Below are 12223 nucleotides of genomic sequence, written 5' to 3'. Positions count from 1 at the left end.
AATAAAACAAATGGAAAGCAAGCTGAGAAGAAAATAATAAAACTAAAAGCATAAAGTAATGCATTAGAAAAAAAAAGAAAAACATAACCAGCTAACCAATAAATAGGCTGCTTCTCTGGAGAAAAATCAATAAACTTACAAACAAATAAAAAGAAACACAAAAATGGTAACTTACAGGGGGTGGGGGAAACAGGGTGGAAGAAGTGACAGCGTTTTCTGAATATGCTTTTTTATGTTTTTTACTTCTGATTCATGTAAATGTATTACCTGTTAGGACTTCCCTGGTGGCACAGTGGTTAAGAATCTGCCTGCCAATGCAGGGGACATGGGTTCGAGCCCTGGTCCAGCAAGATCCCACATGCTGCAGAGCAACTAAGCCCGTGCGCCACAACTACTGAAGCCTGCATGCCTAGAGACCGTGCTCCACAACAAGAGAAGCCACCGCAGTGAGAAGCCCGTGCACTGCAACTAGAGAAAGCCCGCGCACAGCAACGAAGACCCAACGCAGCCAAAAATAAATAAATAAAATATATTACCTGTTAAAATATATTTAAAACAACCAATAGCAGAACAAAGTTTGCTCAGACTCCACTATGTATGAGAAATTACTTTCCGTGTTATTCAGGATAATCTGGTTGTTTCTAGAGTACTGAAGTATTTTCAAAAGAGCATTAAAAATTTCTGCAGTGTACAGAGAAAGCTAGTCTTTTCTATGATACTGAGGTCATTTTCCTTCTGGAGGCACTGGATAATATCACCTACTTCATAGGGGATTATAAACATGGGAATTACATACGCAATATATGTAAAGTTCCCAGTGTGGTATCTGAGACATAACAGGCTTTGGTTAATGGTTGCTTGGGGTTACACTGGCTAAATAGTCCTACACACTCATTTTTTATATGGGGAAATTGATACCCAGAAATGGAGACAAAAAAATATAGTTAAAAAATCAGAAGAACAGAAAGTTAAACCAGTTACTTTTATCTTTCTTTTGGATACCATGAGTGGAAGTTTATCTAATATTAGTGTTCTGGGTCAGCAATGAGTTTCAGCTAAATATTTTCAAATATTAAACTATTTTAGTAACACTGTCATACATTAATAACCCAATGAAGAGATGAACCTGTGTATATCAAAATTAAGTTCCAATTATGTCTATTATAGCGTTCACTATACTGTATTACTTATTTGTTTAATGTCTGGCTTTCCCACTAGCCTGCAAGCTCTGTAAGGATGTGGAAACATGTCTTAGTTTTAATTCCAAGTATAGGGCATAGTACAAAATAGATGCTTAATATATATATTTGATAAGAAGAGGAGTAAACTGACATGTTAACTGAAATACTGCATGTAAAAGTGCTTAGTATGGTGATAAGCACATAGTAGGTGATCAGTAAATGCTAAAAGAATCTGAATATCATGGCTTCTATTTCTAGGAACCAAGAACTGAACATCCTGAGTTTCCTTTCTCTGAGGTTGACTCCCTCCAGCATCAACCGTTCAGATTAACTTTCCACATTATGTGTCCTGTAAGGGCTAGCTAACCAAGAATTGTTTGTAGGATAAACTACCTCGATGGATTAGTTACATACATTTTCTAAACTATTAATGGAATCATTTGACTATTTCTCTCTAACACTGGTGGTTCTTTAAAACCGTCTCTCTGAGATTAAATAACATTTTTCCTGATTATAAAAGTAATATATATTTATCGCAAAAACCAGATTAAATAAGAAAACATTACAACTAATTTCTAGATTCACCACCAAGAGATAGCCACTGCCATCATTTGAGTGTTACACTCATTAATTTTTCTAACCATTTTTAAGTGAACAATTCAGTGGGATTAAGTACATTCACAATGTGTGTTACCATCACCACTATCTATTTCTAAAACTCTTCATCACCTCAGACTCTCTCCATTAATTTTCATATAAATATATATTTTAAACTTTAAAAAAATTCTTCTGAATCAGCGATATACACAGCTTCATCTTTTGTCCAAAGTCATGTATTTTGTCGTTTTAAAGTTTTTATTGAAATATCCATGAAAAAGTGCACATCTTAAGTGTACAACTTGATAAATTTTCAGTAAGTGAACATACCTGTATAACTAGCACCCTGATCAAGCCTCTCAGGGCCCTTTTGCCCCCTTCTTGAGAATTACCTTGCTCAAAGTTAATCACTATCCTGACTTCTAACACTGCAGTTTAAAAAACTTTAATCTTTACATTAAATCTAATATATGGTTAGGAAACAGGCTTTGGGTATGACAGCCAGAGGTTCAAATCCTGGCCATTAGGCATATGACAGTCTTTATGAACTTCAGGTTCCTTATTTAACAGGGCCGATAATATCTTCCTTTGTATAAAATACAGTCATGTATATAAAACACTTAGCAGGTGCTGACACATGGTCAGCACTACAATTAGTGAGAAGTGCCCAGCACTGAACTTCATGCTGTAACACTGTACTCAACAGATGACAGTCATTGTTGGTGTTGTTATCATTATCATTATTCCCTTTGCATCTACTTTAAATCAGAACTTAAGGTGATATTTCCTGGTTTCTCCTCCTGTTCTTCCTTTAATCCACCTATCTGCTTGCTTTCTATTTTGACATTTCCCTGCACAGTATAATAACAGATGCTACATTATTGTCTGAAATCAACCAATTGTACTATAGACAAATAAACAACAGTAGCTCATTACCCCATTCATTGTGCAGACAATGTCTGCTCCTCAGTGCACCCAGTCTCCAGGGCTTTTCCCCAGAAGGAAAACGGACCTTAGACATCCCTCACCAATGATACAATGTGGAAAACAATGAAGAGATATTAGGTAAGTCAGCAACTTTGGGATCTGAATACCCAAGTTTTACTGGTAAAAAAGAACAAAAATACATCAGTAGCTCAGTTTCAACTGGTTAAAACAAAGGCCTCATGTAAGTAAATACTGTGGTAAAACAATGACATAAATAACACCTACTCTTGAATAGCAGTCATAGTAAACACCATTGTTAAACTTCAATTTGGTTAGCTCAACAAATAGTTTTTTATTTGCATTATTTTAGGTTTGTAACAAAACAAGAAAACCTAGTATAAGTTGGAAATATGAACTGATCTTGGGCTTTTTTGTTTCACTAAAGCCAAATGAATAGTCAAGGCATTCACATCTGAGGGGTGAGAAATAAGGACTTTCGAAGTGAAATTAGGCAGTGAAGATAGATACCCAATTATATTTTTTAAACAGGAAGGATAAGATATACTTACACCAATCTTTTACAGTAAGAATCAAAGACTGGCTTAATTTACACCCACACACGCATACATAAATACATGCACACGCACACTATCTTCTAGGCAGTTATGAGTACCCACCAAATAACAGTTTATAGCTGGCTGAAGCAGAGTGTGAAATAGGCTAAAGCCAACATTCATTAATTCCATGAATTCTTATTGAGCACCTCCTATGTGCCAGGCATTGTTCTAGATGATGGGAAAATAACCGTGAAGAAAATAGATAAAATATTCTGCTTACGTGAGGCCTATATTTTAGTAGGGTGGGAGAAAAACAACAAATATACACACAGGAAAATACATAGTTTGTCACATAGTGATGAGCAGTATGGAGAAAAGTGGAGGGAGTATTGGTAGAGGGAGGGAGGAGTACAACTTTAAATACTGTAAACCTCAATACAAATACCGTAGGCCTCAGTGAGTAAAAGGCCTAAAGGAGAGAAGAAGTCACATTTACATCTGAGAGAAGTATTATAGGTAGAAGTCACAGTAAATGCTAAGCCCTGGTGTCTGGCTTGACGGAAGAATAGCAAGGCAGCCAATGTGGCTGGAACAGAATGATCGGGGGAAAGGGGTAAGAGTTGAAGTCAGAGAGGAAGCAAAGGAGAGGAGTGATTAGATCATATATGCCTTGAGTAGTCCACTTAATGGTTTTTTTTCCCGTTTTAAAATTTAGGCATAATTTATATACAGTAAAACTCATCCTTTTAAATGTATAATTCTGTGATTTTGATAAATGCGTACATTTGTCTAACCATCATCACCAATCAAGACAAAGAACAGTTCTATCACCCACCCCCAAATTCCCCTATCCCCAGGCAACCTCTGTTTTCTGTCCCTGGTTTTGCCTTTTCCAGAATGTTATATAAATTTAATTATAAATGTCATATAAATGGCTTCCTTCATTTAGTGTAATGCATTTGAGACTCATCCATGTTGTTGAATATATATATATCAGTAGTTCACCCCTATTTATTGCTGATTGGTATTCCATTTTATACATATACTACAGTTTGATTACTCATCCTCCAGTTGAGGGACATTTGAGTTGTTTCCAGTTTGGGGTAACTACAAATAAAGCCACTATGAACATTTGAGTACAGACTTTTGTGTGAAAATACATTTCACTGTTACTTTCATTTCACTTGTATAAGTACCTCGGTAGACTGCTGGGTCATATGGTATGTGTATGTTTACCTTTTAAGAAAGTTCCAAAGTGAATGTGCTATCATTAATGATTCCCATCATTAATATATGAGAGTTCCAGTTGCTCTTCATCCTGGTCAGTACTTGGTATTGTCCATTTTTCTTTTAAAAAGCTACTCTAATTGGTGTGTATCTATTGTGGTTTTAATTTGCATTTCCCTAATGACTAATAATGTTGAACATCTTTTCATGTGCTTACTTGCCCCTGTGTATATCTTCTTTGGTGAAGTGTCTGTTCAAATATTTCACCCATTTTTAAACTAGGGTTGTTTTTTTATTATAGAGTTTTGAGAGTTCATTATATATTCTGGACATTAGATAGGTGATTTTCTCTCAGTCTGTGGCTTGTCTTTTCAATTTCTTAACAGTGTCTTTTGAACAGCAGAAGTTCTTAATTTTGATGAAGTCTAATTTAGATATTTGTTATTTTATGACTTGTGCTTTCAGTGTCAGAACTAAGAAATCTTTGCTTAACTCAAAACCATGAAGATTTTCTCCTATGTTTTCTTCTAGAACTTTAATAGTTTTAGATTTCACATTTAAGTTTATGACCCATTTTGAGTTAATTTTTGCACGTGATGCAAGATATGGATTGGAAGTGTTTTCACTGTTTTGTTTTCAATTTTGTTTTGCATACGGATATCCATTAGTTTGCAGCATCATTTGTTGAAAAGGCCATCCTTTCTCCATTGAATTGTCTTTGCACTTTTGTCAAAAATCAATTGACCATATATGTGTGGGTCTATTTCTGGACTCTTTGTTCTGTTTCATTGATATATAGGACAGCCCTTTTGGCAATTCCCATACTGTCTTGATAATATTGTCTTGAACTCTAGTAGTGTAAATACTCCAACTTTGTTCCTTTTATTTTCAAAATTGTTTTTTGGCTATTCCAGTTCTATTGCCTTTTCACATAAATTTTAGAATCAGTTTGTCAAGTTCCAAAAAAAAGAAAAAAAAATCCTGCAAAGATTTTGATTTTCCTGCCAAGGAATCACTGTAAAGATTTTAGCTTTTATTTTATTCTTTTAAAAATATTTATTTATTATTTTTGGCTGCCTTGGGTCTTAGTTGTAGCATGCGAGATCCTTCGTTGCAGCGTGTGGGCTCTTCAAATGTATAGACAGTATTTAAAGTCATGATAATAAATGAGATGATCAACGGAGTATGATGGATCTTATATGGGAACAGTTGGTCTGACCCAATCCTGCAGCCATTCTTTGCTCCTGGCAACCAATCATCCATCTAGAGGGCAAGAATAGCTTACTAAAAATACAGCCTCACTGCTGGATTAAGTAAATCAAGGCAAATTATCATATTTTGTGAACTAAAATTCAGATATATGATTTTTGGGTTGCTTCTGGATATGAAGAACAGGCTGTAGGTAGTGATTTGGGTACTATGAAACTGAAATTTCTAGTCTATTTTAATGGTTCATGAGGCTAGCAGCAGAATACTCCAAGTTGGAACTACCTAAGAAATTGTGGATATATGCTCTCTATAATTATAATAAGGTGTATTTACATATTGGCACCTACCTTATTAAGTTGTTGCAGAGATTCAATAAGATAATGTCTGTAAAGTGCTCAGCACAGAGTTTAGGACCTATTAATTGCTCAATAGATAGTGACATGCTGATAGCAAAGATGGTTATCATTATGGCCCAGTGTAGTGGTGTTATCGACGTGATAAGAAGCAACTTACATAAGATGAAAACACAGATTATAAAAAGCAGTTTTAGTTTAATAACCTATACATGGTACTGCCTTTATTCTTCCTGTGTGGGGTAATAGGTAGAAAGAATAATGGATAGGAGCTCTGGTTCTGCTTTTATCAGACAAATGTTAGGTAAGGATTTAAAAATAGGCTTTTTAATCCTGCTATGATCTTACTTTCTTCATCTGTAAGATGGTAATGATACTATCTCCCCTACCCATTTGTAGTATGGTTATGAAGATTAAATCAGAGACCTGAAGAGAAGTGCCAATGTTTCTAATTCCATGCTCTTCTGTTCTCTCATTTAATGGTCTTTAATATCACTCAGGATTTTCTACTTGAAGAGGCATCAAGATGTGAAAGGAACCAACTCTGGATAGATAGGCAAAAATGTAACTTTTAAGTTTTCTGTTTGAGGAAACCAGCAGCAAAAGGGAATAGCTTTGTGCCCATTCTCTCCTACCCATGATTCTTCAAAGCTTGGCCCTTTAGCCTTAGCTCTAATTATTAAGACTGTGTTCTAAATTTGTCCATTTACTGTTCCGAGGAAGCCCTGTGCCTTTCTCCCTTTGTTCATGATTACCCGGTCTATACCTTTCGCCATCCGTCCAACCACCCATCTATTTATCGATCCATCCAAAATCTCTTCTACTTCATCTTTAACCACCAATGTCTTATCAATCCTCCAAAGCTTCCTCCCTCTGTGAAGCCTTCCTTGTTGCCTTCCTAGTCAGAAGTCATCTTCTTCCTCCAAACCCACTAGTTAATGGTTTTTACAATGTATGGTATCTTTTCCTATAGTTATTTTGTATCATCTACCACCGTGTATTGAACAAGCTCCTTGAGGGCAGAGGCCATCTCACACTAACTGTATAGTAGCCGCAGGACCCGATTTATTGATGTTTACATAGGAGATTAATAAATATTTGCTGAATATTGACTGATTAAAAGACTTGGGAGTCAAAAATCTTTGCTGAAACCTTCTCTACTTACCCCAAACTCAGTGGCAAAAAACAACATTCAGGAAGGATTTCTTAAAGGAATGTTCATACATTTCTTCAGTTACTATAAAGTCCGTCCTTTAAACTGGACTATCAGAAAAATGTATTGCTTGGGCCTTTGGAGAGATGCTTTCACTAAATTGTGTTCTGGCCTTATGACTTTAAATTACAGAAAGTTGTAAGAAGCTGTTATACATGACTTGCTATTTCTATTACAGCTACTGGATATAGTTGAGGATAGTATTCACCATACTGTGCAGCTTCCTCTTGAACGGGAACCACAGGAAACATCGCTCTAAGGTCTTTGTGCTTGAAAACTCTGGACACCTTTTGAGAGACTGTAACATCAGCTTTTATCTGATGTTACAGAGTGATACTTGTAAACAATCATATTTTCCTTTGTTTTAGCTCAAGAGAGGCATGTAACAAATTCTGTGGCAAATGTACAGAACCCAGTCACATGCATTTGGTGCCTGTGCTGGATTTGGTGCCTGTGTTGTCAACATACTAATCTTACCCTTGGCTTTATCTTCCTTTATTTGACCCTGTCCTGATTTCTATATCTTTTCTTTTGTTTCTTAATCCATTTGAATTGCATGTATTTATGTAAGTTACTTGAAACTCATTTTGGAAAAAATAAGTAGATACATAAATTTGCAAAATAGCAGAAATTTTTGCTGTCATTTCTTTGTTTTTCCTTCAGAATAGTCTTATAGACTTTCACCTTATCATGGTCAAGGACCAGATCAAAACACATTCCCAGATTTTACTGATTTTACTCCAGTACTTACCACACAGCAAAAGGAAGGAATTTTCCTATAACCAAGGTGATTTAACTATTCAATATTTCATTTTTCTAAAGGATTTGAAATATTAGAGATAATAAAAATAATAAAACCACTCTTGTTTCTCAATGCAATTACATGGGTTAGGATTTCTGGTTAGAAGGGGAGGCGGTGTTACTGTGAAAAGTCAGGTGACCTGGCTTCTAGTCCAGATTATATGTCCAACCAGTTTGGCGACCACAGGCAAACTGTATAATCTCTCTGGGTCTCAGTTTCTTCAGAGGTTGCACAATACCAGCTTTTCCCAAAGAGTCGTTTGTTATACACTAGTGTGCTGAAATATGTTAATTGGTGCTCCATGAAAAAAAAGGACAAAAAAGTCTGGATAGGACTGAATTAAATTAAGATAAACAGAAGATAAATAGTTTCTCAATGGTGGGATTTACAAGAGCATTTAATGTGACTCTCTGGGGGAGAGGACAGAGCACATAGCATGTGTTTCTGGGAGCACATCAATGGACAAATGCAAATAATGACTAGCTGCAAAGTATGACTTGTCCTTTCTCCCCCTGTGTCCCATCCTCGCACATGTTTACAGCTGGAACGTACACACTGAGGTATGCTAAAAGATACTTATGGGGTTTTCTATGAGAGGACAACTTTTATCTACATTTGGAAAGAGGGAAAATTTTAACCCAGGGTAAATAAGGTAAATCATCAGAAGAAAGTACATATGTTACCAAGCTCTAGATCCAGAACATGCAGTTATTTGTATACACTTGACATTTAGCAAGTATATGTTGAAGATATACTATTAAGAGAAAGAGAGAGAACATTTGTGAAATAGAGCATGAGAGAGTGAAAGTCCTAATTTTTAAAACTATATTTCTTGAAACAGCTTAAAAGTATAGTGACAAATCTCTCATCTAAACTTTTGTGAAACTCTGCATACATGATTCCTATAGTCACATACAATGGTATATAGCCTTGTTTGGGGATGGAATAAGCAAAAGAGCATGAGCTTGGTATGTAGGCATAAAGACCTAGGTGAGGATTTCAGCTGTTCCCATTTTTATGTGTGACTTCTCAATGAGCTTCAGTTTTCTCACTTGTAAAGAGAAATCCCTGGACTTCCCTGGTGGCACAATGGTTAAGAATCTGCCTGCCAATGCAGGGGACACAGGTTCGAGCACTGGTCCAGGAAGATCCCACATGCCACGGAGCAACTATGCCCGTGTGCCACAACTACTGAGCCTGCGCTCTATAGCCCATGAGCCACAACTACTGAGCCTGCACACCTAGAGCCTGTGCTCCACAACAAGAGAAGCCACTGCAATGAGAAGCCCGCGCACTGCAACGAAGAGTAGCCCCTGCCTGCCGCAACTAGAGAAAGCCCATGCACAGCAACGAAGACCCAACACAGCCAAAAATAAATAAATAAAAATAATTTAAAAAAAAAAAGAGAAATCTCTTCCCTTGTAGCTTGTTTTAATGGTCAATGAGTAAGCATAGGTAAAGCAAGTAGCAGAGTAGTTGATACACAGAAGATGTTCAACAAAATATTTTCTACCTTCCATTACTGAGAGTCCTCAGCATGGACAGATACTAGAGTTTGTCAGGCATAGTATTTCGTACTTGTGTGATAGGCACTTGATAAGTGTTTGAACATGAATAAACTCTGATTTCCAAACAGTGTCTTGCACATCTGTCAAGACATCTCTCAAGACCTGGCTCAAATATCAGTTACTGCTGAGAAGGAAAGGACAGATGTACTTGCTGGAAGAGAGATTTGAGAAGAGAAGGCATATTAAGAGCAGGCAAATGATACTGACAGGCCTTTTCCTGAAATGCTCTTCACCTCCACTGCCTTCAAATCCTGCTAGAAATCCTGGTGATCTGTGATTTGGTCATACTACTTACTATCTGCATTTTTAGAAGTATTAGTCAATTAAAAATTTCACAGGTTTAAGAATTTCATGGTGATGTTACCATATTTATAGAAATGAATGCTCATTGGGAATTCTTATTTTTTAGTGTCAGAATTGATTAGAAAAATGCATTTATTGTATTAATATCACTGATTAAGCTTCAAGTAACTATTATCTTCGATTTCTAGGTAACCCCAAATGTAGTTGGTCATTGAAATGCAAAAAATAGGTATTTAAAACTAGGCAGATAGTAGATTAATATTATGTAAATGACATATATTTAATATAGTTTATAATTTGTTTGTATTAAATAATAAATACAAGATGTTATATTAAATGCAGTTTTACACATCTCTCAAGACCTGGCTCAAATATCAGTTCTTCTGTAGTGTTGACTGATTCCAAAAGCTGTGAAAGGTTTTTACTTTGCCCCTGAACTCTAATTATTTTGCTTTTATTTCTCTTATGTTATTTAGCATGTTTTTCCTTGATTTGCTGTTACTTGTAGACATGTTGTATCTTCCCTACAAGATGTAATCTCTCCTTGCAGGCAGAAAATGTCTTACTATCCTTTGTTTCTCTTTCAGTGCCTAGCATAGTTCTTGCTCAAAAATCATTTGCTGATGCTGGAGAGGGTGTAGAGAAAAGGGAACGCTCCTACACTGTTGGTGAGAATGTAAATTGGTGCAGCCATTATGGAGAACAGTATGGAGGTTTCTTAAAAAACTAAAACTAGAACTACCATATGATCCAGCAATCCTACTCCTGGGCATATATCTGGAAAAGACAAAAACTCTAATTTGAAAAGATACATGCACCCCAATGCTCATAGCAGCACTATTTACAACAGCCAAGTCATGGAAGCTACCTAAGTGTCCATCAACAGGTGAATGGATTAAAAAATATGTGCTACATATATACAATGGAATATTACTCAGCCATAAAAAAGAATGAAATATTGCCATTTGCAGCAACATGGATAGACCTAAAGATGATCATACTAAGTGAAGTAAGTCAGACCAAGAAAGACAAATATTATGGTTACCAAAGGGGGTTAGAGGTGGGGAGGGATAAATTAGGAGTATGGGATTAACAGATATACCCTACTATGTATAAAATAAACAACAAGGATTTACTGTATAGCACAGGGAAGTATATTCGATGCCTTGTAAATACCTATAATGGAATAGAATTTGAAAAAGAATATATATATCTATATCTATATATCTATATCTATATCTTTATCTATCTATCTATCTATATATATGTATATCTGAATCACTTTGCTGTACACCTGAAACTAGAAAACATTGTAAACCAACTATACTTTAATTAAAAAAATTTGTTGAATAAGTTACGAGGTGGCATCCTCTGACCAAGAGTGATGACTAATGGAGTTTTCATCAGCCCAAGTTAGGGCCCTCCAGGTCTTTCTATCACTTGTTAGATGGCTTCCTCTTTTTATAAGTGAATCTTGCCATTAATCCCACGTCTAGAAAAGTTCTAAAAGCCCTTTTTTGTGAGTCATCCTAGGAAGTCATTTGACACCCCTTCTCTTTTTTCCCACTGCACTTTAGGTAAATCTCTATAATAACTTTTACATATAGTATGTAATTCTGTTTTTTACAAGACTATGAACTCCTGGAGTAGAGGACCCACATCTGTATCCCTACTTCCTAACAGATTTTGGGCACACATTAAGTAGTCAAAAAAATATTTGCCAAATGAGTGAATGAAAAAATTCTCTATATTGTCACAGACATGACATGAACTCAGGGCGGAAAAAAATCAGCCAAGCTAAATGGATTTCTCACATATAGGGGCCCAGTGCAAGATGTTGCAGAAGTAACTCCCAGTGTCTTTTGGTGGGTAAAGTAAAGCCTGGGAAAAGGGGAGAAAATACAGTCTTTGTGTTTTTTGGGTGAGACAATATTTAGGAAGGATGGGAGTATTTGTCAGGCAAGGAAGGGGAGAGGAATTGAAAAGAATAGAAAACCATGAATCTAGTACAAGGTCAAGTTTTCTAAGAGTTCAACACAACAGATCGGGAATGATTCTTCTAAAGAAAATTAGTCTTCCATACTAAAATGAATCTGGGAAAAGTGGAAAGAAGTAAGTTGTAGGAAATATTAACATCCTTAGAATCAAATGCAATGGAAATAGACCTAGCATTTGAACAGCTTTTCTAAAAATTATGCTCTACCTCACGTTCCTCTTCTTGTTCTTTGCGAATCTGTTCCAAACGAAACTGTTCTGCCATCTCTCTCTCATGAGCTTCCCTCTGTT

General features: G+C 36.0%; 1 protein-coding gene across 2 annotated transcripts in view; it reads right to left on the bottom strand.

Moving 5' to 3' along the window:
* The window catches only part of FAF1 (Fas associated factor 1), a 473015-nt gene that overhangs the window by 43071 nt on the left and 417721 nt on the right, over positions 1-12223 (bottom strand). For both annotated transcript variants that reach the window (XM_061184239.1, XM_061184240.1), the window contains one exon: positions 12141-12218. In XM_061184239.1, coding sequence (XP_061040222.1) covers positions 12141-12218 — 78 coding nt within the window. The remainder of the gene's footprint in view (positions 1-12140; positions 12219-12223) is intronic.

The sequence above is a fragment of the Eubalaena glacialis genome, chromosome 3, assembly GCF_028564815.1.
Source record: "Eubalaena glacialis isolate mEubGla1 chromosome 3, mEubGla1.1.hap2.+ XY, whole genome shotgun sequence".
NCBI classification, from domain to species: Eukaryota; Metazoa; Chordata; class Mammalia; order Artiodactyla; family Balaenidae; genus Eubalaena; species Eubalaena glacialis.
The sequence above is the reverse complement of the archived record's forward strand: the minus strand, read 5'-3'. Positions and strand labels throughout refer to the sequence as shown.